This window comes from Sitodiplosis mosellana, unplaced genomic scaffold (genome assembly GCF_009176505.1).
Source record: "Sitodiplosis mosellana isolate CC-2019 unplaced genomic scaffold, AAFC_SMos_1.0 Smas_scaffold_33, whole genome shotgun sequence".
NCBI classification, from domain to species: domain Eukaryota; kingdom Metazoa; phylum Arthropoda; class Insecta; order Diptera; family Cecidomyiidae; genus Sitodiplosis; species Sitodiplosis mosellana.
Window position 1 is genome coordinate 23,717 of NW_022595275.1, and position 23,508 is coordinate 47,224.

Below are 23,508 nucleotides of genomic sequence, written 5' to 3' on the forward strand. Positions count from 1 at the left end.
CTTCGTGAGAAACTAAACAAAATCCGAATTTAAAACCCCAGGATTTCAAAATCGAATTTTGTTGAAAAACACTTTTTCTGAAAAAAAATCGAAATATGTTAGGAAAACTATAAAAAGGCATGCAAAGTTTACGTAGAATTGCAGTTAAGGTAAGAAATTCAAGACGCTTGAACAAATCGCTTTACGGTGGAAGTAAAAACTGCGACAACGGTAAGTGTGAATGACGTTATCAACTTGAATGTTCGATTGAATCAGCTTCAATGTGGAAAAAATAAGGCAAAAGTAAAGAAAAGAAGAACACAGTGGTGTAATACACTTGTAAAGGGTAAGAATCAAAGTAGTTGCTATGGAGATAATTGTCTTTGTTAACAAATTCGATTTACGCAGATAATCATCGATATTCATTAAACATAATCTTAAATAAGAACAATTGAAATTTGAAGTACTATCTTGAATTTCCTGTATTTCAATCATTATAATTATGAAAGGGTTATAACCCTTATCTCGAACATATCAATTACTAAAAAAGAATTTATCTCTTTTTAATCTTTTTTAAAAATAATAATTTAACTTTGAAGAAATGAAGAGTCATGCTGATTTGAATTTCGACCGTAATTTGGCTGATCCTGATCTCATTTTCGATACTAATTTGGAGAAGAATGTGTTTCTGCTTTGCTTCTGCAACATTTGGTTCCATAGTTCTCGTCGGTCGGTACCATCGATGTCAAGGCCCGCTGTTAGTTCTTCGATATTGAGCAATCTCGCGAATAAATGGTACAAGTCGATGTTCTGCATGAATGGGATTTCGACACCCTTCCGGAACCGAGGTCCATTGGCCATGAACACCGCTTGCATGCTCGACGCTCGATTGTCATAACCATGGCAGCCGAACTTTGATTCAGGTGTAACTGTTGATAAGATAATCAAATGAAACATTCGGTCAGGAAAATACGTAATGAATGAATTCACCGATGATTATTTCTAGATGATTAAAAATTATTATTGGAAAAACGTTGTAAACATTCGTAGAATTCGATTAAAGAAAAAAAAAAAACTCACGTTTTTCGAAATCAGTGTATTTCTTCAGCATGTCCCACATGTCTTGAAAAACGAAGCCTGGCTGTGCCACGACTGTACAAGGTCCAAATCGATGTGTGTTGCGAACGTGCCAATTTTGTTCGTCTAAATCATCGTTGGCATAGACCTTGTAATTGCCATTTTGTGCAGCACCATCTTTTAGCTTGTTACATATCTCCGTTTGATTGTATCCATCATTGGCAATTACTTGAAGAACCGGTGACGATCCGTACATGTTGCATGATTCTTTGCTAACAACTCGATTGAGATTGATAATGCTTTTGTCAACACTTTCTTTGTTGAAGTAAAATGTATCCATTCCATGATCGGACAGGAGGATGATATCGGTTTTATCCAAAAGTCCTGACTCTTTTAACTGTTCGCTGAAGTATTTCACCATTTTGTCGACATCTTTCAAAATTTCTGTCACCTTTTCGAAGAAATTTAGGCGAGATGAGGAAAATTAATAAATAAATGCGATTTTTCCAACAGATGATAATGTTTTTGAACGATTTTTTTTTATTCACCTGTTTCGAATGTGAAGAAAATGCGTGACTTTCGAAATCAGGATGTTCAACATAGAACATGACAAGATCGACTTGAGACTCGTTTCGTGTCAGCAACGGGATAATATTGTCGATGCGTTGTTTCCAATGCGTTTTTCTGTTGAATGGTTCATTGTAGGTGAGTTTTTTTCCTTGATATTCGAACTCAGCCGCCGACCACATCGACACAGCCGAATGTTTGCCGGCCAATTCATTAAGCGTCCAAATCGGTGTAATATCTTTCTTCATCATGAACAGTTCAGATGAGTACTTGATTAATCGACCACTCTCGTTGTCGTAGATCTCATTCGCTGTTACGCCATGATTTGCAGCATATAAACCTTGGAGAGAAAAAAAAAACGAATGGAAAATTGGAATTTAATGTAGAAAAAGCATTGGTTGCAAGTGCTGGAAATGGCCATTTCTAAAAAATATTCACAATTATGTTCTTTTTCAACGATTTCGACACTCGATTATTCTGTCGACTTTTGAACATATTTCTACGAAATAACTTCTCATCTTCTACGGCATAAGCCGAGCTATTGACGCTTTTCAAATGCTTCACTGCTTTTATTTTACACTTTTATTGATTTTTTTCTATTTTTATTCTTTTTTTTTGCTTCTTTACGATTCTATTGCTCAACAAAATTCACATTTTTCGTGTACCTGTTGCTATGGAGAAATGGTTGACCAGCGTTTTTGTTGGAAAAACTGGCTGAAGCCGTGGACAATGAACTCCGTTTTTATAAAATTGTGCAATGAATGGCATGGTATTTTCTCGGACCTGGCTAAACATTAAACCGTCCATTGAGATGACAATTAATTTGGAATCGTTGACCCTCGATCGTCTCAAAAATGATGGTTTTGCCAAACTACTTTCGAACATAAAAAAAATCACGAGTATTTTAAAAGTGGCCATTCTTAGAAATGTCATTATGAAATTTAAAATCACGTCCTAATCGATAAACAACACATTCAATGTTCAATCACTGAATGAAACGATTGATTGCGTGTTCGGCACTTTTAAACAAAACTTCGATCGCACGAATGATTTGTGACAAATCATTCAATTCCTGAAGAGCGTGTCACCAATGACGCTGATACCAAGTGCTCTAAAATGAATTCTCCAGCTGCTGCTTTGATTTGATTTGTTCAAATTATCACGAAAACAAGTATTCCATTATTATTGATAATAAATATGTGATTGTGTCGTTCAAAATTCTGCTATCTACAAAAATCAGCTGATAAGCAAAACTCGCTCGCAAAACGTCAGCTCGTAAACAAGTTTATTCAGCCGTATATTGAAAATTTATTGCAACAGTATTGGTTTAGTATATGAATATGAATAGCACAGAGAATGTTTTTATGAACAATTCACAACTGATAGTACTTATAAAAGACCAATTCACAACATTAATACAAAAAAAAATGTGAATTAAAAATTGTGAATTAAAAAAATGTTGTGGCAATTCTGCTCGCTTAGAGACGCCATTAACGAACAAAAAAAGCAAGTTGAATCACTTATATTTCATTTTAATTTCTAACTCATCTATTGACCTAACGACACATAATTTAGAAATGATTCGTTGTGATTTGAATATGTCATCATATATGAATATCATTTTCATATACACCAGTCATCGATATTTCATTTTTAGAGCATTTTGAATTGAACTGATAAAATTAGCAAAGCAATTTCTTCGAACAGTATCATTGCCTAAAAAATATATCATTCGAAGTCTCCACGAAGCATTGACGCTGCAAAGAATTCCTGTGATAGAATGTGGCTCGGATTCATAGTACGCAATTGACGTGGCCTACAATGAAAAATGGAATGAAAAATATGACGCACAATTTAAAAAAGGGGGAAAATCTTTTTCAAAATTTGGTTTCAAACACAATTCGAGTGAATATTATGAAAAATTATGAAAGAATCTACTCAAATAAATGGTTTATTTAATGTGAAGTGTTTTGGATCGTTAGAAAGCGGTTACCTAATTTCTTCGATTGAAGCGGATTCAACGAAGGATTTAAGAAATCATTTTTTATTTTATAAATTACAACTGAACATGAATACGTCCCCTGCCATTCAAAATATTTACGCATTAGTTTTATATTTCACCCTATGCCGTTACTTTCATTCGAAACATTAGAATGTGATGCATTTTTAGCCGTGTGACTGAACTAATCTGTTATTTATTAGTTTTATTTAGTTAGTTCATGTTTTCCATGGCGGGGATCATAGTGCGCAAAATTGCATGAAATGCAAGTGAAATGCACGCAACACGAACGGTACATTGAGCCGTGCTGCGTAACACGATACGCCTAAATGGTAATGTGTGTATTGGGAACAGATGTTTCGGTGCACATAATTCGTGGTGAGGCCCGCATTTTTTGTTTGTTTGTTTCATTTACTTTCATGTTTACATTGAATATTATAATAAATTTGGCTATTTGCTGTTTACAAGTCGTGTTTCGCCCAGAACAATCTTCCGCTGTGGAAGTGAAATAACCGAATAATGTTTGTTGTGTATTTTTCCCTTTTTCTACCACGAAGAAACTTTGAACCACCCACAAATTGCATTCAAACTGATGAAAAACTCATTTTTCCGTTCAACAGATTAAACCAACTGTGGCCTTGATAAGCCTCAATCTCTGGAGAATGGAACGAGGTTTTCTCTTGATGGTGATGTTTTTTTTTAATGTTTTAGTTTTTTACCATTTTTTTTCCTGCTCAGTTCGCCTTCTTCTTTGGTGTGGCTGTCATTTTACGGTTGTGGCGCAAATACACACAGACACAAAAAAAAAAATGGGAATGAGTTCGAATGGATTACGACTTTGGAATAGATTGTTTTGTAGCGTGGCATTTCAATTTTATCTATTGCGTACGTGTTCATGGCAAACGAACGTTATCAAATTGATTGTGAAACACACCGAAAAAAACAACAACAACAACTGTGGCAATACAGCAACGGCATCACCACCGACCGGTGCATACAATTTAACTGATTGGGGTTTTTAGTTGATAGATTTTTTCGTTCCGACGTAAGGTCGTTCGGTTCGATGTCATATTTGGTTGGTTTTCGCTTTTGGTGTGAAATGGTCTGTGTGTTTCGGTGGCAAAACGCATTTTCTTTTTCCATCGAAATTGAAAATGGTAGAAAGAAACGGAGTGACTGTTTGCAAGGCAGCGCATTGACATCAGCTGGATGATACGAAACTGAATACGTAATTACGGTTTATTGCACTACAGACACTCGGAACTATTGTGAATTATTAGCAAAGAACCTAAAATAGGGGGTTCAAATGAACATCGCACAGCGAGCTGAAAAATGAAAAGGTGCAGGCGAGTGAAATATTCTAGACGTGCTTTGAAATTTTTCATTGCCACACTTGATGGATGGATCCGATGACAGGTCCGTTCATTTTGTGCCATCGATTGAATTGAAATTTGCCAGTGTTTCATTCACACTCAGCTCAGTCTTTGCACACAGAGCATGTAGATGCGTCTTGTGGCAATTTTGGATGTAACAGCTAACAGAATCATTATTCATCTTTCGACGTGAGACGAAAGCGACTGGAATGGAGAATGGCCAATGACCATTGAATGGCAACTTCAGATTCATTAAATACTCGAGCCCAGTGGAACGGTAGCGAGGGGAGGATGAAATGTTAATTTGATTGCGACATATTTCAAATTCGACGAGGAAAAAAGCGGTTCATTCAATCATTTTCCGACAGGAGGAAACTAATTTGTTGACAGTCTTGGTGTAAATCAAGCAATCTAATTTTCACGCGGCTCGACGAAATTTTTTTCTTCAGAAAATTCTATTTTCATCCACCACAAAATGAGGGCTAGTGCAAAAAAACCTAATAATAAATTCCAATACCACCAAGATGAAAACACAAACACAAAAACAAATCATCTTCGCTGTGTGACATTGTAAAACAGGATTATTATTTGCTAGAACAACCGCCACCGTCATCGTCGGTCTTTGTAACATTTAGAAAAGTTTGCTCGTTGTGTCATTTAATTCGTTGTATTTACTGAATTAATTTGCATTTCATTAGCGATGGCAAACAATGGAAAATCGCTTTCGTTCGCCGCGTTGCGTCTCAGAGTTAAAAGTTAAAGTTTACACTGTAAACGCATTATTTGCATTTTCTGTCCTACCCGATGAATCTCGAAAACGGCGCCACCGAAAATGCCAAAGCTGCAAAATGAGTTTCGCTGGAAACGAGATGGTGGTGGTGGTGGTTGTGGCTGTGTGTTGGCGTATGTGTGTTTAGGTGCGATTGTGTGTGCGCACGGTGTGCGTATTGTCGGTTGTCACGTTGCGAAAATTCATTTGCTATGGTTGCGACTCTTCCGAATGGTCCATCATTTCATATTGAAATTTATGAGAATGTGCGAATGGGAACAGGAACTCAAGAGAATTTAGCGGATGTAATGCTTATGGATGCCAACGACTGAAAGTATTTTGTTCCCGGATGAAATTAGCAGTTAACACACAGGTAGATGTCTCACACCCCTCCATCATCATTCTATCGCTCCATTCTCGTTGCTGTCGTGCATAACCAGATTGTGTACGTTGTCGCTCCGTATTCACTAGACCACAAAAAAGAAACGAATTGAGCTCTGAATATATTTTAATTAAAAATTTGCCGTCTAATTAGAAATAAGAGAAATGACATATCGAAATGAATATTTATATAATCCGTTCAAATGGAAAATTTCCGGCGTCAAACATTGTGTCGGCTATTTTTAGTTCCAGCGGAAAATAGAAACATTCGTGAAACAGATTCTCCGGATCTACGGATGTCATTTGATGTCGTTAGGTGTCATAATTATGATGAAAACAATCTCTTCAGCTCTCTCGCTGACGCTGGGAAAGTATTCACTTCATGGCTCATATTACACAGAAAAACTCATGTAAATTCCAAATACAATTAGCGGCATCATCTTCTCGGATTTTTTTTTCTTTCTGAAATTAAACCAACGCTAGACTTTCTCGCTACAATAATTATAGCTGCACCGGTAATAAATTAGTTTCAATTTAAAAGTTATTCAAAACAATGCCAAGCGCATGTATTATCCCATTATGATGCGAGCATCCTCTTCATTATATTTAATAGTTGGCTTTTTTGTTGCTCGTTCATATCCATCATAATTGCCTGGATTAAAAAGTCACATCTGTTTTGGTAGCGATTCTCGAAAGTGTTTTTAGTCATAAATATAAGTGTTGGTCCAATAAATAACTCGACACAGTGAGTGGGAAAAAAGAATAAACACTCTATTTTTTCAAGCATCGCGTAGCACAGATCTATATTTCGTGTATTGCATGATGTGTGAATAATATCAAGAAGTGCAAATATTTCAAATTGTAACACTTTGATAAACATTTTTAGGTTGAAAAAAAAAATTGCTATCCGATCGATGGTCAGAAACACATTATGAATATGGGGAGAATGTTTTTTGGTCGACAAATCATATTGACACAATTTTGCGCGTGGAATTTGTGTAATAAATCTAGAAAAATATTTTACACTGAATTCTTGGACGTCATTCATTCAGCAGCTTTTTTTTATATGTAAAACCTCAGACACAAATAACACGTGCCAACATAGCGATGGAAAAAATATACAGCAAAAATGATTGCTAAGAAAATAAATGAAAATTATACTTTTAGAAATATTTCAAGGTTTTTTTCCAAATCCAACAATCAAGTATTGAGTCTACTTCATTTTGAATTTTACCAAGAAAACTACTTGAATCCAAATTAAATCAATTAAATTCTAAAGTGTAATGCTAATTGTATGCGAATTGCACAATCTAATTTGATTAATTAAATTTGATTTTAAAACTCAGCAAAGAAACCTAAAACGAATAAAACGAAAATCTTATTCCCACTAAATGTACGTTCAACTAAATGAATACTCAAAGAAACTATTTACCATTCATTATGTGAAGATATGCTCCAAAAAATGGAATCCTTCAAAATGTTCCAAAGCACTCCATCTCTATATGGTGACTATAAAGTTTAAGGAGAGAGAAAAAAAACCGTTTAAAAATTGCATCCATTGTGTGTTGGGATCATAGTTAGAAAAGTAACTGGTTAGGGAACAATGGCACTTTGACGAGTTTATATGTATAGTTTGAATTGAGTGCATCCGAATGTGTTGAGAGTTTTAATTCAAATTGATGAAAAACAAAGTGTCATAATGGCTTCATAATGGCAAAAATATGTGGATGATGTTGAACAGCGAGCGAAAGAGAGAAGGAGAGCGAGAGAGAGAGAGAGAGTGAGCGAGAGTAGAAGAAAGTTTTACACTGGAATCTTTCAGCCATTGCTCTTGATGCTGTCAAATACCTAAGTACAGATAATGCCAACCGCAAATACATGTATAATTCTGACATAAAATATGCACACTTCAAACTTTGTACAGCTCACATTTCAGCTGCCAACGAGAAGCTCTCGTTCTCTCTTTCTGCCTCTCGCCATTCTCGCTCTTTTTTTCCGATCTGGCTTTGTATGTGACTGTGGCTTTTTCCCTCTCTTTCTCTCTTCATCCACATTGTACATTGTTTCCATCTCCACACCCTCGTTCAACACACAATACCAGCAAACTACAAAACGTTTGCACAAACACAACAAATGAATTAAACTCTTTTAAAAAGTTCTCATTTACACTCACTTTCCGGTTTTGTGATGTTTTATCGGTGCGTGCACTGATGTGGATGTGAAGGAGAGAGCGAGACACGGAGATTCGACACTCTGGCAAAGGTTAAATGACTATGTGCAAATTTACGCTTGAACGTATGTGAACGTTTCGAAGTGATTTTGAAGCGGAGCGTGCGAGATGTGACAAAATGAGAATATATGCTTTTAATTGCAAAAATATGCTTGATTTTTTGGGTAAAAGCGAACACATACGGGGAATAAAAAAAAAACCTCCAATGATAAAGTGTCAAGTGACGTTGAAACTGAGCAAAGGATTTCGTCCAAATAAAACGCGACAATACAAACAAAGACTGTCGCAGCACATCATCTCTGAGAGAGTAAGACAGAAAGTGAGCCACAGGGAATGGGAGCATGGGAGAGAGTGAGAGAGAGAGAGAGTTCAACAATCTCAACATATTTTCCGTGCTGAATGCAAAGACATCCAGGAATTAAACGGCGAACATTTTATGTAAATATTTTGAAAGCATATGTGAAGCGACACAGGCGAATAAATACGTTTTAAATAGACGGATACTTTCTTTTTGCCCGTCTTCACCCGCTCTCAATGTGTAAACCGACACACAATTCGATGGAATGAAACAATAATGCGTGGTTGTTTTAAATGTTAAGACGAGGAAAAGTCAAAGCACATTTTCACTGGAATTCCCAGCAAAAGACAATGAAATCACACAACTAGAAACACTTTTAATGTATTTTCTAACGTACGCACGCTTCAATGCCATCTCACACGTTTCAAGGATTTACACGATACATTAGCAGCCTACAAACACATCAAGCCATACAAACATTAAACAAACGCCTCGTTAAATCACCTTTTCACGATTTGTATCACAACTGAAATATCGCACTTTACTTTGGGAAGACATGTTTCTTGGTTTTATTTTCAAACAGCGAATTATTCGAATTTTCGTGGAAGTTTCCAGTAATCAATGCTGATTATTTTGGAAGCAATAATAACCGATTTCAATACAACCTACGACATGGGTCTTACGTCATTTAAACCATCTCTATTTGACGAATTTCTACAGCTCTGACAAAAGACAGAGCAGAAAAATGTACGTCTTTACGTCAAGAATAGCGCTATCAAGTCCTAAACAAACATATTTCACTGGGAAACGTGGGCCAGACCACACAAAAGCGAATAATGATACGACAATGAGCATCAAGCTAAAAATTGAATGTTGACATTTTGATATTGAGAGAGTTCAATGAATTCCGAAAAGAGATTGCTGCAACAAATGTGACTTTTTTTTCAGGGAATCCCATGTCTGTTGTTGTTGATGAAAAAGAGAGTAATTGTGAATATCCACGTTAAACTTTCAAATAAGCACGTTTTTTGCCACATACTAATTTAATAATGAATTCATTAAAAAAAAAAATCCGATCAAAGTGGTGTTTTTAGCACATTTCATTTCTGGTCTGGCAGATGCAAAAAACCGATTAGTAAGTGCAAATTGTTTCTGTTGCCACTCGTCACAATATACATTGCACCCACGGAAACGCAAACAACCACAAAAAATGTTTATTAAATCACAAAAATAATAACCATCTCAATTACCTCAAGCAAATTACATGTTGATAATTGCATATTCGTTTAATTTTATTTCATTCATGGTTCATTTGCTCAACTGATAATGGTTATGATACCGAAATGTGTGATTGTTTGTTGTGTAATACAATTTTTGTTCCACAAACACGAAACAAATTGCCGACCGACTGGAAATTATACATGCCGCTAATTAAATTTTAATAATAGACAACTTAAGCAAACGAATGATAATTTACACATTGAAATATTCAACAGCTCGGCGATATGTGTGATATTGTTTGTTTTGGGTTTGATCGAGCGTAACTTCCCCGCGACGGTTAATAATACAATATCGAGTATTCGAGACGTAATTTAAAGAATTTATTTTCTTTCTATTTAGTAATAAGTTCAGTGTTATGCGACGTCTAACCACGTGGTGTGATTAAATTTAGACACAGCAACAACAATCGTTTAAACTGTCAACGAATACTTTGCGCAAACGAAGAGATGCAGGCACACGATGCGAATGCTATTGTGTGTATATTTTGATACAAAACAGTGTCGCCAAGAGAGTGACGTTTGTTTGTCTCTCTGTGTGTTTGTGAATGTAGCATAATATTGAATGATAATTGATGTGTGTTTGAGAGTTGAGTTAGTCGAATCAATCAAATCATTTTGCACTTAATCTCTCTTTCTCTCTCATGTTCGACTTGTGAAATTGTTTTACGGCCGCAAGATAAAGCGATATTATCGACGATGAGAGCACATTTTAGAGAATTACGTTGTGAAACACGGTCACATCGCGTAGCTCGTGGTAATAATTGTGTGGTAACCGTAATTTTTTGTGTTCAGTTGAAAATTATCGTGTAACGAGTGCAGAATAACCAATGGAAAATCACAGTCTGAGCGATTTACATGCGACAGAAGCGCAGAATGACCATAACCACGAAGTGTGCCATTCAATAACAATCGATTTTGATGTTAAAACTCATTTTGGCTCTTTTCATTTCCAGCAGGAGAATGGCGAGAAGCAATCGAACGATGAGAAGCGTGGCGCAAGCATTTTGTACGGCATTGATGATATTCCACCATGGTATTTAAGCATCCCAATGGCATTTCAGCATTATTTAACGATGATTGGTGCCATCGTTTCGATTCCGTTCATATTAACGCCCGCGCTTTGCATGAGCGATGAAGATCCAGCACGTGGCCTAATCATATCGACTATGATTTTTGTCACTGGCATCGTCACCTATATTCAAGTGACGTGGGGCTGCCGTTTGCCCATCGTACAAGGTGGAACGATAAGTTTTCTCGTAAGTTTTTGCCAAAACAGAAAAAAAAAAAAACGAATTTCCAGCCAACTATTCAATGTACATTTTTCTCCGCTTTTAGGTGCCAGTGCTTGCAATTCTCAATTTGCCACAGTGGAAATGCCCGAACCCAGATAAAATGAACGCAATGTCATCGGATGAACGGACTGAATTATGGCAACTGAGAATGCGAGAAATTTCTGGTGCGATCGCGGTTTCCGCTATTTTTCAATTAGTCATCGGTTTTACGGGATTTGTTGGGAAATTATTGAAAATTATTACACCATTGACTATCGTTCCAACGGTGTCACTCGTTGGACTTACGCTGTTCAAGCATGCCGGTGAAACGGCTGCAAAGCACTGGGGAATTGCAGTTAGGTATCTTTTAAATGACCCGATTTTATTGTATTTTATTGCCACACCACACACATACACACGATCTAATTTTATTTATTTACTGCCATTGAAGCACAACGTTCCTATTGACACTGTTCTCGCAAGTAATGGTCGACGTACAGTTTCCATTCATTGTGTATCGCAAAAACGAAGGATTTCAAATACGTTCATTTGGATTATTCAAACTATTTCCGGTTGGTAGTAAATTCTCTTGAACCAATTCTCACGGTGAATTTTCTTTCGAAAAGAGAGAGAGATGGAAATAGAAAGATAGCAGTTTTACATCGCTTGATTAATTATTCGATTTGTGTGCTAGGTGCTGCTAACAATATCGATTATGTGGAGTTTGTGTGCCATTTTAACCGTGACTAATGTACTTGAAGAAGGTCATCCGGCTCGCACAGACGCTCGTCTACGCGTACTCACCGATTCGGCATGGTTCTACATTCCATACCCTGGGCAATTTGGCTGGCCAACCGTTACCGTTGCTGGTGAGCTTTCTTTTCAAATGAAGAGATTTTTTCAATTAGTAATAAGGGAATGGACATTTTTTGGAATGAAACATTCACTTTTTTCTCTAGATTTTTTTTTTTAGCTTGATGTCAATTATTCATTGAATTTGTTATTCCATCCAACTCATTTATACGTTTTATACATTTTCAATGTGAATTCTGAATTAATTTACATTTTTAAATTATATCCTTCTTTCTCATCCACTTTTCCATGTTAATCATGCATTCAAAAGGCGTTCTCGGAATGTTAGCTGGTGTATTGGCATGTACCGTTGAATCAATTAGTTATTATCCGACCGTGTCGCAAATGTGTGGAGCACCGCCACCACCATTGCACGCTATAAATCGTGGCATTGGCATCGAAGGACTCGGCACAATTTTGGCCGGTCTTTGGGGTTCGGGCAATGGAACAAATACATTTGGTGAAAATGTTGGTGCCATTGGAGTTACGAAGGTAAGCCAACAGAAACTTAGTTCGGCATCACAAACAAGGCTCAAGTTTTATTTCAGAATTTGTCTCCCCAATGAATTTTCGACACTATTTTCCTTATTACCCTTACATTCTTCCTTTTTTCAATACGCATTTTCGTGCAAACATTTTCTATTTTCTATTTTAGATTGGCAGTCGTCGAGTAATCCAATGGGCAGCATTAATCATGATACTGCAGGGTGTTATCAATAAATTCGGTGCTGTTTTCATTATGATCCCAGATCCAGTTGTTGGTGGTCTATTTTGCGTTATGTTTGGAATGATCACTGCATTTGGTTTATCAGCTTTGCAGTACGTCGACTTGAGATCATCACGGAATCTGTACATAATTGGGATATCACTATTTTTCCCATTGGTCTTATGCCAATGGATGCAACAACACCCGGGTGTCATTAACACCGGCATCAAGGAGTTGGACAGCACGCTGTCGGTCTTACTAAGCACAACCATTTTGGTCGGTGGATGCCTAGGATGTTTGCTCGATAATCTCATTCCAGGTAATGAATGCATTTTTACGCATTTTCTTACACAAATCGAATATGTTGCAATAGCTAACCGATAGACTTTGATTTATGGTCAGAAGAATCTACATATACGAATTGCAACTATTGATTTGATTTTACTGTAGTTAATCGAAAAGTAACTTTATCCAAATAATGCAATTGCAGGGACGAAAGAGGAACGCGGTCTGATTGCTTGGGAAAAGGAAATGTCATTAAAACAGAGCGAATCGACTGAAATTGAACCGGCTTCGTCGACATTTGATTTTCCACTCGGAATGGATGCACTTCGCAGGTAATTTTACTTATATTATCGAAAAACAACATCAACACTTCAGAAAAATGCACCCTTTTCATTCAGAGGCGTTCAACATTGATTCATTATCCGGAAATAATTGATTTTGAAAATGAAAACATTTTTATCGTTCCGAAAGAGAAAGAGAAAACATTGTGATTAAAATGAATGATTCGATTTCAGGTGCAAATGGACGACGTACTTGCCATTCCTGCCGACCTACAAACAGCGAAAAACCAAATAACCGATTGAGTCGAGAGACATTTAATCGTTGCATCGAGCATCGCCTCATTTATTTTGGAATTTTCCGACCGGAGTGGATGAAAATACGTTCATTGTATACACAATTTGTAGTTTAAATTTATAGCAGAGTGGAAAATATGCGAAGAGAGAATTGTGTTGTTTACAGAAAATTAAAACTGAATATAATTGTTTTGTAGCAAACTAATTATGGTATTGTAATTGTGAAAATGTTGTAATATTAATGCCCGAATAATAACTAGTGAATAAAAATGCTTTGATGCTATTAAAATAAATCCGGGGATTGTGTTGTGTGTTTGTGTTATGTTGGCATACAATGGAACGATGGCGAGAATTGTGTAATTGTTGAAAAATCAGAATAATAAACAGTCCTAATGAATCAGCAGTATTTTCATGATTCGTTCCCATTGTATTGTGTGTGTGCGGAACATAATAACACAGCTTTGATATGATTTTCTCTTCTCAATGAACTGCATGAAAAGTATATCTGCTTTTTGCATTTTCCATCCACCCTTTCATGCGGAGAACCAGAGCCGGAAAAAAAAACAACAACACGATGGCAAAATACAATATGATTTTTTGCTAGCGGCAAATGCTCCAACCAGAGACGCAACAGAGATGGTTGGTGTGTTCGTGTATCTGTCAATTATTATTCGGTTATGTGCATTGCATGATGTTTGTGTCGGTGGTTGACGGAGTGAAGGGGGACCATATGTGAAATGAATACTGTTGAAATTCGGTTGCATTATTCTCGACGAGAGGTGAAAATGCTGTAAATTTAATGGTTTTCTAGTTTTCCGGGCGAATCAACGTATCTCTTGGTTGATTTCAAAAACATGCGTTTGTGTAAAATGAGATGCGTGCATTGAGAATACATACACACAGAAAGGGGAGGAAGAGAGACGTTCATTCATCAATTTATGTGTTCAGTGTGCATATTGTCCGTTTAGCAAAAAGTTCTTCTCATGTTGCACTGGCAACAATAACTTATTGTGCTGATTCATAATTCCTACGAAATCGACATAGAGAGAGAGAGAGAAAAAGAGAGAGAAAGAGAGAGGGAGAGAGAGAGAGAGAGAGTGAGGGAAACTAGAGAAAATAGCTTTCTTTTGTAGCCGAATATCTAAGTCCACCATCATCGTCATGTAAAAAGGCGCTCCAAAAACGCAAAGTTTACTCTCAGAATGGATTCATTGTGTGCAGAAAATTGTGTACTTTGTGAAAGCTTAATGGATGGAATAGTGTAAAATGTATGCTCTCCCATGGGCGCTTGATATGTGTATATGTGGAACATAACGTATGTTTATTACACCGGTGTATACTCTTTTTTTTTGTGTGGGGAGAGACGACTCGGTCGAATACACGAAGGTAACATGTCTTCGACGCTAAGAAGAGAAACGATCTTTTTTTGCTACTTTCGGCTGGCATGAGCAAGTAGAAAATGATGCTGCGAAGAAAACGAACAAACAGACAATTTTATAAATAGTCTTGTCTATAATATTTTCATGAGCACGGCATTTTTGTAACCGAAAAATAAATTACGATATGACAGCAATGTGCGAGCGCACCAGCGAGTATACACAAAATGCTATAGAACCAAATAACGCTTGCATCAACACCAAACACAACAAAAACCGTCTTTTTCCTCCCTCTCATTGTTGTTGTTGTTGCTGTTGCGTCTTTTTCCTCTCTCTCACTTCATCTCTCTCCGTCGCTCTCGATCGCTCATTCCCGTTTCACTGTTGGCAATCGCATGCACTAGGTTTTGTACATGGAAAATTCGGTTTTGCAAGCAAGTGCTCAGGCGATAGGACGCAACAACGATGCCAGAGAAACTTTAAACTTTAAAGAACAAAGTTTTAACAATAACCATGTTCCATGTTATTATATTTTTGTTATTGTTTATTATGTTGATGTGATATTGTTTGCTTTTGTACTTTTCTTCTGTCGTTTTCTTCTGTCGTGGAATATTGTCTTGTGAAGCGATTGCACCATGCTTTCACACTAGACTCATGCAAGATATGTATAGGAAATGATATTGATTTCACACACAGAGAAAGAGAGAACAGCATTTTGTGCTTCGCTTGTTGAGAGCGACCGAGAAAAAGAGACTATACTTAGGCTTTGTAAGACGTGCCATATCAATTGAATAGCAACCAAACGGAAACTCATGAACAAGACAACTCACACACTCACAAAATGCCGAATTAAGCAAAAGATTCCATAGAAACTGTACAAAATAGCAAAAGCATGTATATTTCCGTTCATGCTCTGATGAAAAGTCTCTGCTTCTATTTCGTCTTTTCAAGCCCAAAACAAAACCGCACAACACTGAATCTCGATGATTTACTGCCTTTATTAATCGCTGTTCGGTCCAAAGTTTCTGCTTAAGAAAGTTTCCATGCAAAAGTAATGCGGTCGGCGTAAACTCTCGCGCGTCCAACCAGCTAAAACACACGCAAATGAAATTCACATTATGGACCAGCAACTAACAAATGAACCAAGTCGATCGATTTGTCTTGTAGTTGTTTTTTTTCACTTTTGCCCCACCCAATCGATACATCAATTTCAATTTCAAGCCCAATTCTTCACGACGCATTCCAAATGTGTTCGTCATTCGAATATCAATTCACAATAATAATGTATCATTCGATTAATGTGCAGAACAAGTTTTATTTTCGGTGCACACATGGAATATCCACAGCAATATGTTGCATCCTAAACTATGCTACAGTTTTCGATGTTTTTCTGGGTCCATGAACCAATTTCGAAAGTTAAACTGTTTTGGATTTTGAGAGATTATAGAGTGCATTTAATCAAGTTCTAGAGTGGAATCAGCTTGAATGAGCTTGAGCTATGCGTGTTGTCAGTCAGTGTCCAACATAGAGCTGTGCTCCGATTTTATGAGAAAATGTCGAGAATTCGCATCTGGCTAACGCTCGCAATGTGCTTGATTTGATTTTCAGTGCAGCATATGTATCCGTGCTACGCATATGGTCATATAATATGGTAATGTGATAAATCTTAATTACAATTCGTGCACATAAAAGTATGGGTTAAGCGCACAACATTGTCTCAGCGATCTAATTACTTCCACAGCTTCATTATTTAGTTATGAGCGCTTGCAATGACAACGATTTAGTGAACGAATGGAAAAGTTACGTATTTATATAGTTATTTTTTTTCGTGTCATCTCATTCATCGTTACCGAAATGAATGTGCTATATTTATACTTCAGTCCGTAGACATGGTCGTTATGACTAACTTTGTCGCATCCATTTCCAACGGTCATTGAACAATCAAATCACATTCGCCAACCATCACAATTGCTTTTAATAATAAATGCGAAATCGTAGTTTAGAAAAGGACCGAATAGAGGTCACATACTATAAATCTGTTGTGAATTTTCATATTTTCTATTTAATACAATTCATTACAATTCTTTTATACTAAAATATTTAAATTGTATATCGAATATGGATTTTTTACCAATTTTTAAGCGGCTGATGGCTCAACGTGAATACAGTGGTGATTTTAACAGTAAATTTACGAATGAACAACGCCAACACATTCAAATCCGAATAACACCCGATGTATGCTGAAAAATGAATGACCAAAAACATAAAGTCGCATTCAACGTGTCCAAAACGCATAAATACGGCATCGCATAAATATCGCGCGATAATTTTCTGCTTGCGTTGCCGCAGTATACGATATTTCAATAGCCGTCTTACGACGCACTTTCGAATTGCTTTACACATATAACGAAGCGAACGCAAGCGAGCGTCGCAAGATGACGGTCATTGAAATATCTTATACTGCGGCAACGCAAGCAGAAAATTATCGCGCGATATTTATGCGATAAGTGCCTTATGCGATGCCGTATTCATGCGTTTTGGACACATTGGTCGCATTTAAACGAAATCGCGTAAAAAACGAAAAAATCTAAGAAAAATCTGATATAATATAGACATAAGTATTTTTGAAGTTTTTGTTTTTTAATCAATCAGAGAGATGACTTCTTTTTGTGACAGAAAAAACATCAGAAAGTTTCATTTGAAATTTTATTCATTACAAAAAATAATGTTGGTACAATTTATTATAGAGATTTCTTAATACAGCTGAGAATATGTTTAATTCTTTAATCTTCTCCACAGCGTTACTTTAATCTCGACAACTAACTGAGTCACAACACGATTCGAAATTCAATCATACATCATAAAACCCAAGAATGACCGAATCGCCATGGATATACAAGCTGGTAGAATCATTGAATTTAATTTCCCGCTCAAGGGAAAAAGTTTCAAAATAGTAATCCGAACACGCCAAAAATTCTATGGAATACCTGAATCCTGGTCTGATTTCGAGTGCATGCTTAAATGCATAAAATATTAAATGATAACATTCAAATCGAGCCTCTCTGATTAATTTCCTTCCTTCGTCAGAATTCGATGTCATTGGATTTTCATAAACTCTAATACGGATGATTTTGTATTCAGATTGGCATGGATGTATAACCTTCTCTGTCAAAATCGGTGAAAAGGCCATAAATCTCAACCGAATCAATCCATTTGATGATAAAACTGTCTTTACAGAATTCATGCGTATCTTTTTAACTGGTGTCAATTGACGTTTCGAGATGTTCTTTTTAGTCCAAGGGAGTCTTTTGTATTCGGTCACCCCTTGTGATTCAAGGCAAGAAATCATCCATCGACAAAAGCTTATGTATTCTTCCCATTTAGAACTTCTACCACTAGTGTCCATTGTTATTTCCTTTAAAACTTCCCTAAAACCAATTTTGTTGACCGAATCCTGCAAAATGTGTGCTAAATTTTCTCGATTGTGATCTAAACCAGCTCGTTTCAAAGCATTGGATGCCCATACCATACAAGCACCTAATATTGCGATTTCGCCACATAACATTACATCCAATTTCAGAATATGGTCCAAAACAATTCGATCGCAGTTTTGAAACATTTCCGATTTGAACACCATAAGAGGAAAAAACCTTATTTTTTGCTCGCAGCACTGTTTTAGTTCGGTTAAATCGTAAAAAATTGCCCAGTGATAAGGCCAGCAGACCTCTTCAATGTTCGTATTCATCATCCAGAACTTTTCGCACATTCTCGTAGACTCGAACATGCAATATTTGCTTGTCAACCCAATCACTTCGACGATATTTTCGATGCTGAGTTTGACTTCGTCCAAGTAACAGAATTGAAGAAACTCCTTGAAGGCACCCGGTGAAATTTGTCGTAATTCTACATCACCTTTTTCACATGTTTTCCCATAAAACATGGCATCAAATGCATCGCTCGCCTTGGACAATATTATCTTGTGTCCTGGAACACGTTCCTTTTCAATTCCACACACAAAATGCACGTCCGCTGTTCTTTCGTCTAAATATAAACTTCGAATCACTTTTGAGGCCAACTCATTTTTTCTACTTTCATCACGAAAACCATTCATTTGGTTCTGGGCATCGGTTTCCGTTTTTTGCTGCGATGATTCATTGGTGGATGATGATGCCATTTTTAAAGAACGTTCTCTCTAAAATACAGAACGAAAATTGCCAAAAATATTCACTTTTTAGACACTTGTACTAGGAAACAGACGTGTATCGATCAAATTCAAGATTGAAACTGATTTTTTCTTTCTGATCCTACTGGTTTTTATTAGAAGATAGAATCCTAATACGCAAGCAGATGCATTTACACCGAATCTCTTGTCTTATGCACCTCCTGGAAGTCATGATCAGATTAAGTACTTATGTTCGATCATTAGGTGGTAGAAGTCAAAGCCATGTAATGTGTTAAGCAATTTTCGTAGAACTGAGACAGACTATTTCTAGCCATCGTCCTTATCATCCAATTTCATGAAAACTCGTCCAGTGCATTCGAACTCAACGCACCAAAGTGTTGTAAACTGTGTATCCATAATCCGACTACAGATGAGTACTCAACGTATTTGCAGCAGAAAAATTCCGTTGAGAAGTGTTTTCGTTCGATTAAATCATCTGCAAAAAACAAAGATATTTTCATTTGCCTTTTTAGCACTACCTGAAATGTAGAGCTACTAATCTGCTTCTTTTTTTTCTTAATACTTTTTGAGTGATGAAACCAATTATGGTGAATTTGAATTTTATGCTCATATTTTTTATTTAATTTAAAACAGTGGCAGTAACGACAAATAAGTGCATAATATTTGAAAGCGCCAATCAAATTTTTATTATCAAATGTAGTTTAAAAATTACATTAATTGATAACTTATGCAATTAATTTAAATAAAAGTCGTTTTTGAATCGATAACAATTCAATTTATTAAAATGTTCCAACAATTAAAATCGTTACACACATACACAAATTGTGTTCAAAGCTAACACGCTCATTCAAGTGCACAATTTTGATTGTATAATTTTTTTCACTTGCTATGACTCAGGCATTATTCCGTCTAATACCCAATTAGAGTGAATCTAGCGAATTGTAAACAACGCAAAATCGAACAGAAAATGCTTGCATTAATTGAAAAACTGGCACAAAACATTATTGCTACAGCCAGTCAGCCAGCCACAGCGAGGTCGTTATTCATTTTCTGTTCTTTTCGCTAAATTGTTCTTCGACTGTGATGATTTTGTTTTACTTACGTATTTTTTCTATACAAAGACAATGATTAAAATGTCGCTGTCAATACATACGGCTTCATTTCATTTTCTTTATGTGCCGAATTCGGCATTACATGAATGAATATAAAAATTCCCTTGTCTCCGGCGCTATATTGATGGTCAGATGAAATCGTCGATTTTTATCATTCATTTTTATTTAAATTTTTGATAGAAAAATTATGAATTTAATTTGATTTTACAAATTGTAAATTGTTTTTATACTGTCCATTTCAAATGGAGGTATACAGTAATTTCGATTTTGTTTGTATTTATAATTTCAACGATTTTACGTCTATAGTTCTACGAACAAAATAGATAAACAAATGAGAAAAAGAAATATGAAAATAGAAAATGACGAAAAAAATAGAAATAATTAATCAAAATGCTATCAAATTGTGTTGAAGGTTGAAAACTGAATGGTGTGACATAAATCTCTGAAAATGCCTTAAAAATTAACTTAGGTTCATTCAGCGATTGCTGCTGATTTGAATGTAAATATGATTGGTTTTATCCGCCAATTCGATGTGTTCAATGATGTTCGGAAAGAATTTGGTGGTCTTCTTGAATGTGGCCAAAATTTCCATTTCCATTGATTTGTCGATTGAATCGGTTGGTGGCTTTGTGTTGACAATTAAAGCCAGTACCGCGCTCTCCTCAGGTACTTCAATATCGTTATCGCGGAAGCTAACCACACGATTTGGACCATGACACTTGCAATTGTAATGATGCGTGATGCAAAATTCCTTGAGGTGTTTGAAATCGTTGTCTTCATCGATGTCTGATTCGCAGTTGAGAAAGATTGTGATTAGATGTAAATGCTGCAGCCGACTGAGTCGTTTGGCACACTTGATCAACCCATTCAGATGGTTTTTCTCGACTTTAAGTGCTGACATTTTGAGTCCATGCATTTCTGTTAAACCGGCCAAATTGTCGAGCACAATGTTCAGTCCTTCGAAATCGCTGCGCACAAACGCCAATGTGTTCAAGTCAACCAATTTCTTGCCGATCGTTGCCAATAAGTCCAGATCGATGGGCGATTCAATTTGCAGCGACATTATCTGCGGATTCAGCTCAATGAATTGCTGCAATTTGTGCTTGTCTTCATCGTTCCATGTGATTATATTGAGATAGAGTTCTTTTAGAGATGGCCACGATTCCGCTGGCATTTGTTCGAATTCACCATCCCATTCGTTGCCATCCAAATGGAAACTTTGCACATTTGCACAGTAGCTGGGCATTGCATACAAAATGTTACAATTCGAAACAATGTGAATTGTAAGTTTGTTCAGCTGTTTCAATACGGGTGCAAACCATTGTAGCATCTCCCATGAAATATGATCCTTTCGAATGCTGAGCGTTTCAAATTTTGGCCCAAGATTTTTGACAATCACCTCGGAAATGCGCTTTTCAAATTCGTGATTGTTCAAACAGTCCAATTCAGCGTCTGGATCGGTTTCTTCGCTGTCTGAGGATTCGTCCTCATTTTCCGTCGCTTCTTGCGACGTAGATTCTTCGGTTTGATCTGTTTGCTCTGACGCATCAGACTCCGGATCATATTTTACAGTTTCTTTATCAAATAATTCGTCATCAGACTCATCCGATTCGTCATCGGATTCATCCAATTCGTAATTCAAATCGAGACCGTTGAGAAAGGATTTTGATATACGAAGAAATGCACGGAACACTTTCAGTAACATTGCCGGCGTTATATACATTCTGTATATGAAACGAGGGTCTTCGTCTTCATCCACGTCTTCGATTCGACGCGACAATTCCGTCAATTCATCATCTTTGCTCTGAACCGGTGCCACTTTCCATGTGTCAATGGGTAGCAGAGTAATCAATTCATCCGACGATTTTGTGTCATTTCGATTGTCAACGAACGCTTTGTACGCATCCTCACTACGGTTGAATGTGATATACGCTTCGTGTACGTCTGGTTTTGCTTTCGCGTTCGCACCATTTACATTTTCCACTGAATCGATTTTACCAAACCTTTCAAACGCCTTGCAAATTGATGCGTTGATACGACTGGTGTCTTCACTCTGAAACCAAAAAAATACATTTAGGTTATGTGCCATTGGATTTGCAATCAAATACTTGAAATTGCATCGACTTTTTTTTTAAACATCAAACACAAACACACTTACGTTCTTCAGCCAGCGTACGAACAACTTCCGAATTACCAAGTAGTTTTCCTTGTCATAATCACTATTCACATTGACCAATTGCCACCGTCGATCGTTCCACACAAAAAGATTCATTTTATTTCGCCACGACTAAGGAAGCCACAAATGTGGACAATGTGATTATCTGTAATCAGAAAATATGTATCCCATTAGATGATGCAATTGTAAGCTAAATTGTTTTTTCTACTTTGAAATTTCACCCAATAACCTCAAATTCTATTGTCTGACTCCGTCAATCTCAATGACTGAAACGTACAAATTGAAATGAAGTGTTGAGCTCAACTATACGCGAACGCCAAAGCCAACCAAATGAATATTCGAATCGGTTTGTATCGGTAGAGACAATTTTGTAAACACTTGAATGAGTGAACATTCCGAATCAAATCCAAACAAATGCTGTACCTTTTGAGTGTGTGTTAGTGAAACTCACATCGCCGACGCTTCGTCGTCCCGATTCCAGAAGAAATGTTGACGATCACCGCCAAATAAACAAATTTCTCTATCTCGCTTGAACACAGCTCCAAATGATACGCGTGACTTTTTTTATATGTTTTACCACAAACAAATGAAAAAATGAAATGAACAAAAATTGCGCTCCGATTCGATATGAATAGCTATAACTAAAATACTGTCACTTGAATATGTATTCGTCTCGCAAAAATGTTGTGTTCTAAGCCAAATATTACACACGATCGTTCGTATTTTTTTTAACTTTTCGTTCGTAGATAGATTCTGAATTGTTCAACCACTGTCGACAAAACGTTCACTCTGAATTGTGACTGTTGCATTCATCATTCGATCACTCAAGAGAAAGAGACACAACGGCGTGTTGCAATGAACGTGCGGCTGTCAAAATGCGATTTTTTCGATGTTATTGTGTATATCCGTTGGCACAAACACAATCGCATCAATCGGCCGCTACGAAACATAGCGTAAAGTCTGTGTGTGTTGATTATTATATTGACTTGAGCATTGGGGCGCTGTATTTTGGCACTTGT

General features: G+C 36.6%; 3 protein-coding genes across 6 annotated transcripts; 1 reads left to right on the forward strand and 2 right to left on the reverse strand.

The window, feature by feature from the left end:
- Positions 1-436: 436 nt before the first annotated feature.
- LOC129569449 (ectonucleotide pyrophosphatase/phosphodiesterase family member 5-like) lies at positions 437-10,383 on the reverse strand. Of its 3 annotated transcripts, XM_055448281.1 has the most exons (6): positions 9,924-10,337; positions 5,797-6,231; positions 2,289-3,439; positions 1,605-1,963; positions 1,060-1,507; positions 437-908 (listed from the first exon to the last, which is right to left on the reverse strand). In XM_055448281.1, exons 3-6 carry the CDS (start codon positions 2,554-2,556, stop codon positions 589-591), a joined length of 1,395 nt encoding a protein of 464 aa, XP_055304256.1. In that variant the 5' UTR covers positions 2,557-3,439; positions 5,797-6,231; positions 9,924-10,337; the 3' UTR covers positions 437-588. The 3 variants fall into 3 exon arrangements, with proteins under 3 accessions (XP_055304256.1, XP_055304257.1, XP_055304259.1); XM_055448282.1 differs by lacking the exons at positions 2,289-3,439; positions 5,797-6,231 and adding an exon at positions 7,578-7,654 and having other exon boundaries at positions 9,924-10,383; XM_055448284.1 differs by lacking the exons at positions 2,289-3,439; positions 9,924-10,337 and adding an exon at positions 7,578-7,662.
- Positions 10,384-10,440: 57 nt separating this feature from the next.
- Positions 10,441-13,935, forward strand: LOC129569448 (solute carrier family 23 member 2). Of its 2 annotated transcripts, none has more exons than XM_055448279.1 (9): positions 10,441-10,843; positions 10,907-11,209; positions 11,289-11,584; positions 11,676-11,796; positions 11,919-12,093; positions 12,348-12,568; positions 12,732-13,101; positions 13,273-13,399; positions 13,583-13,935. In XM_055448279.1, the coding sequence occupies exons 1-9, from the start codon at positions 10,781-10,783 to the stop codon at positions 13,641-13,643; spliced, it is 1,737 nt and encodes a 578-aa protein (XP_055304254.1). In that variant the 5' UTR covers positions 10,441-10,780; the 3' UTR covers positions 13,644-13,935. The 2 variants fall into 2 exon arrangements, with proteins under 2 accessions (XP_055304254.1, XP_055304255.1); XM_055448280.1 differs by having other exon boundaries at positions 10,479-10,843; positions 10,910-11,209.
- Positions 13,936-20,458: 6,523 nt separating this feature from the next.
- Positions 20,459-23,479, reverse strand: LOC129569451 (uncharacterized). The gene is made up of 3 exons (XM_055448285.1): positions 22,913-23,479; positions 22,472-22,634; positions 20,459-22,366 (listed from the first exon to the last, which is right to left on the reverse strand). Exons 2-3 carry the CDS (start codon positions 22,583-22,585, stop codon positions 20,789-20,791), a joined length of 1,692 nt encoding a protein of 563 aa, XP_055304260.1. The 5' UTR covers positions 22,586-22,634; positions 22,913-23,479; the 3' UTR covers positions 20,459-20,788.
- Positions 23,480-23,508: the final 29 nt, after the last annotated feature.

Coding starts and splice junctions, on each gene's coding strand:
- LOC129569449 (XM_055448281.1), bottom strand. CDS start 2,556: ATGACATTTCTAAGAATGGCCACTTTTAAAATACTCGTGATTTTTTTT. Junction 1,964..2,288: donor CCATTTCTCCATAGCAACAG/GTACACGAAAAA, acceptor TTTCTCTCCAAG/GTTTATATGCTGCAAATCAT. Junction 1,508..1,604: donor TTTCTTCACATTCGAAACAG/GTGAATAAAAAA, acceptor TTCTTCGAAAAG/GTGACAGAAATTTTGAAAGA.
- LOC129569448 (XM_055448279.1), top strand. CDS start 10,781: ATGGAAAATCACAGTCTGAGCGATTTACATGCGACAGAAGCGCAGAAT. Junction 10,844..10,906: donor AGAATGACCATAACCACGAA/GTGTGCCATTCA, acceptor TTTCATTTCCAG/CAGGAGAATGGCGAGAAGCA. Junction 11,797..11,918: donor GATTATTCAAACTATTTCCG/GTTGGTAGTAAA, acceptor TTTGTGTGCTAG/GTGCTGCTAACAATATCGAT.
- LOC129569451 (XM_055448285.1), bottom strand. CDS start 22,585: ATGAATCTTTTTGTGTGGAACGATCGACGGTGGCAATTGGTCAATGTG. Junction 22,367..22,471: donor TCGTACGCTGGCTGAAGAAC/GTAAGTGTGTTT, acceptor TTTTGGTTTCAG/AGTGAAGACACCAGTCGTAT.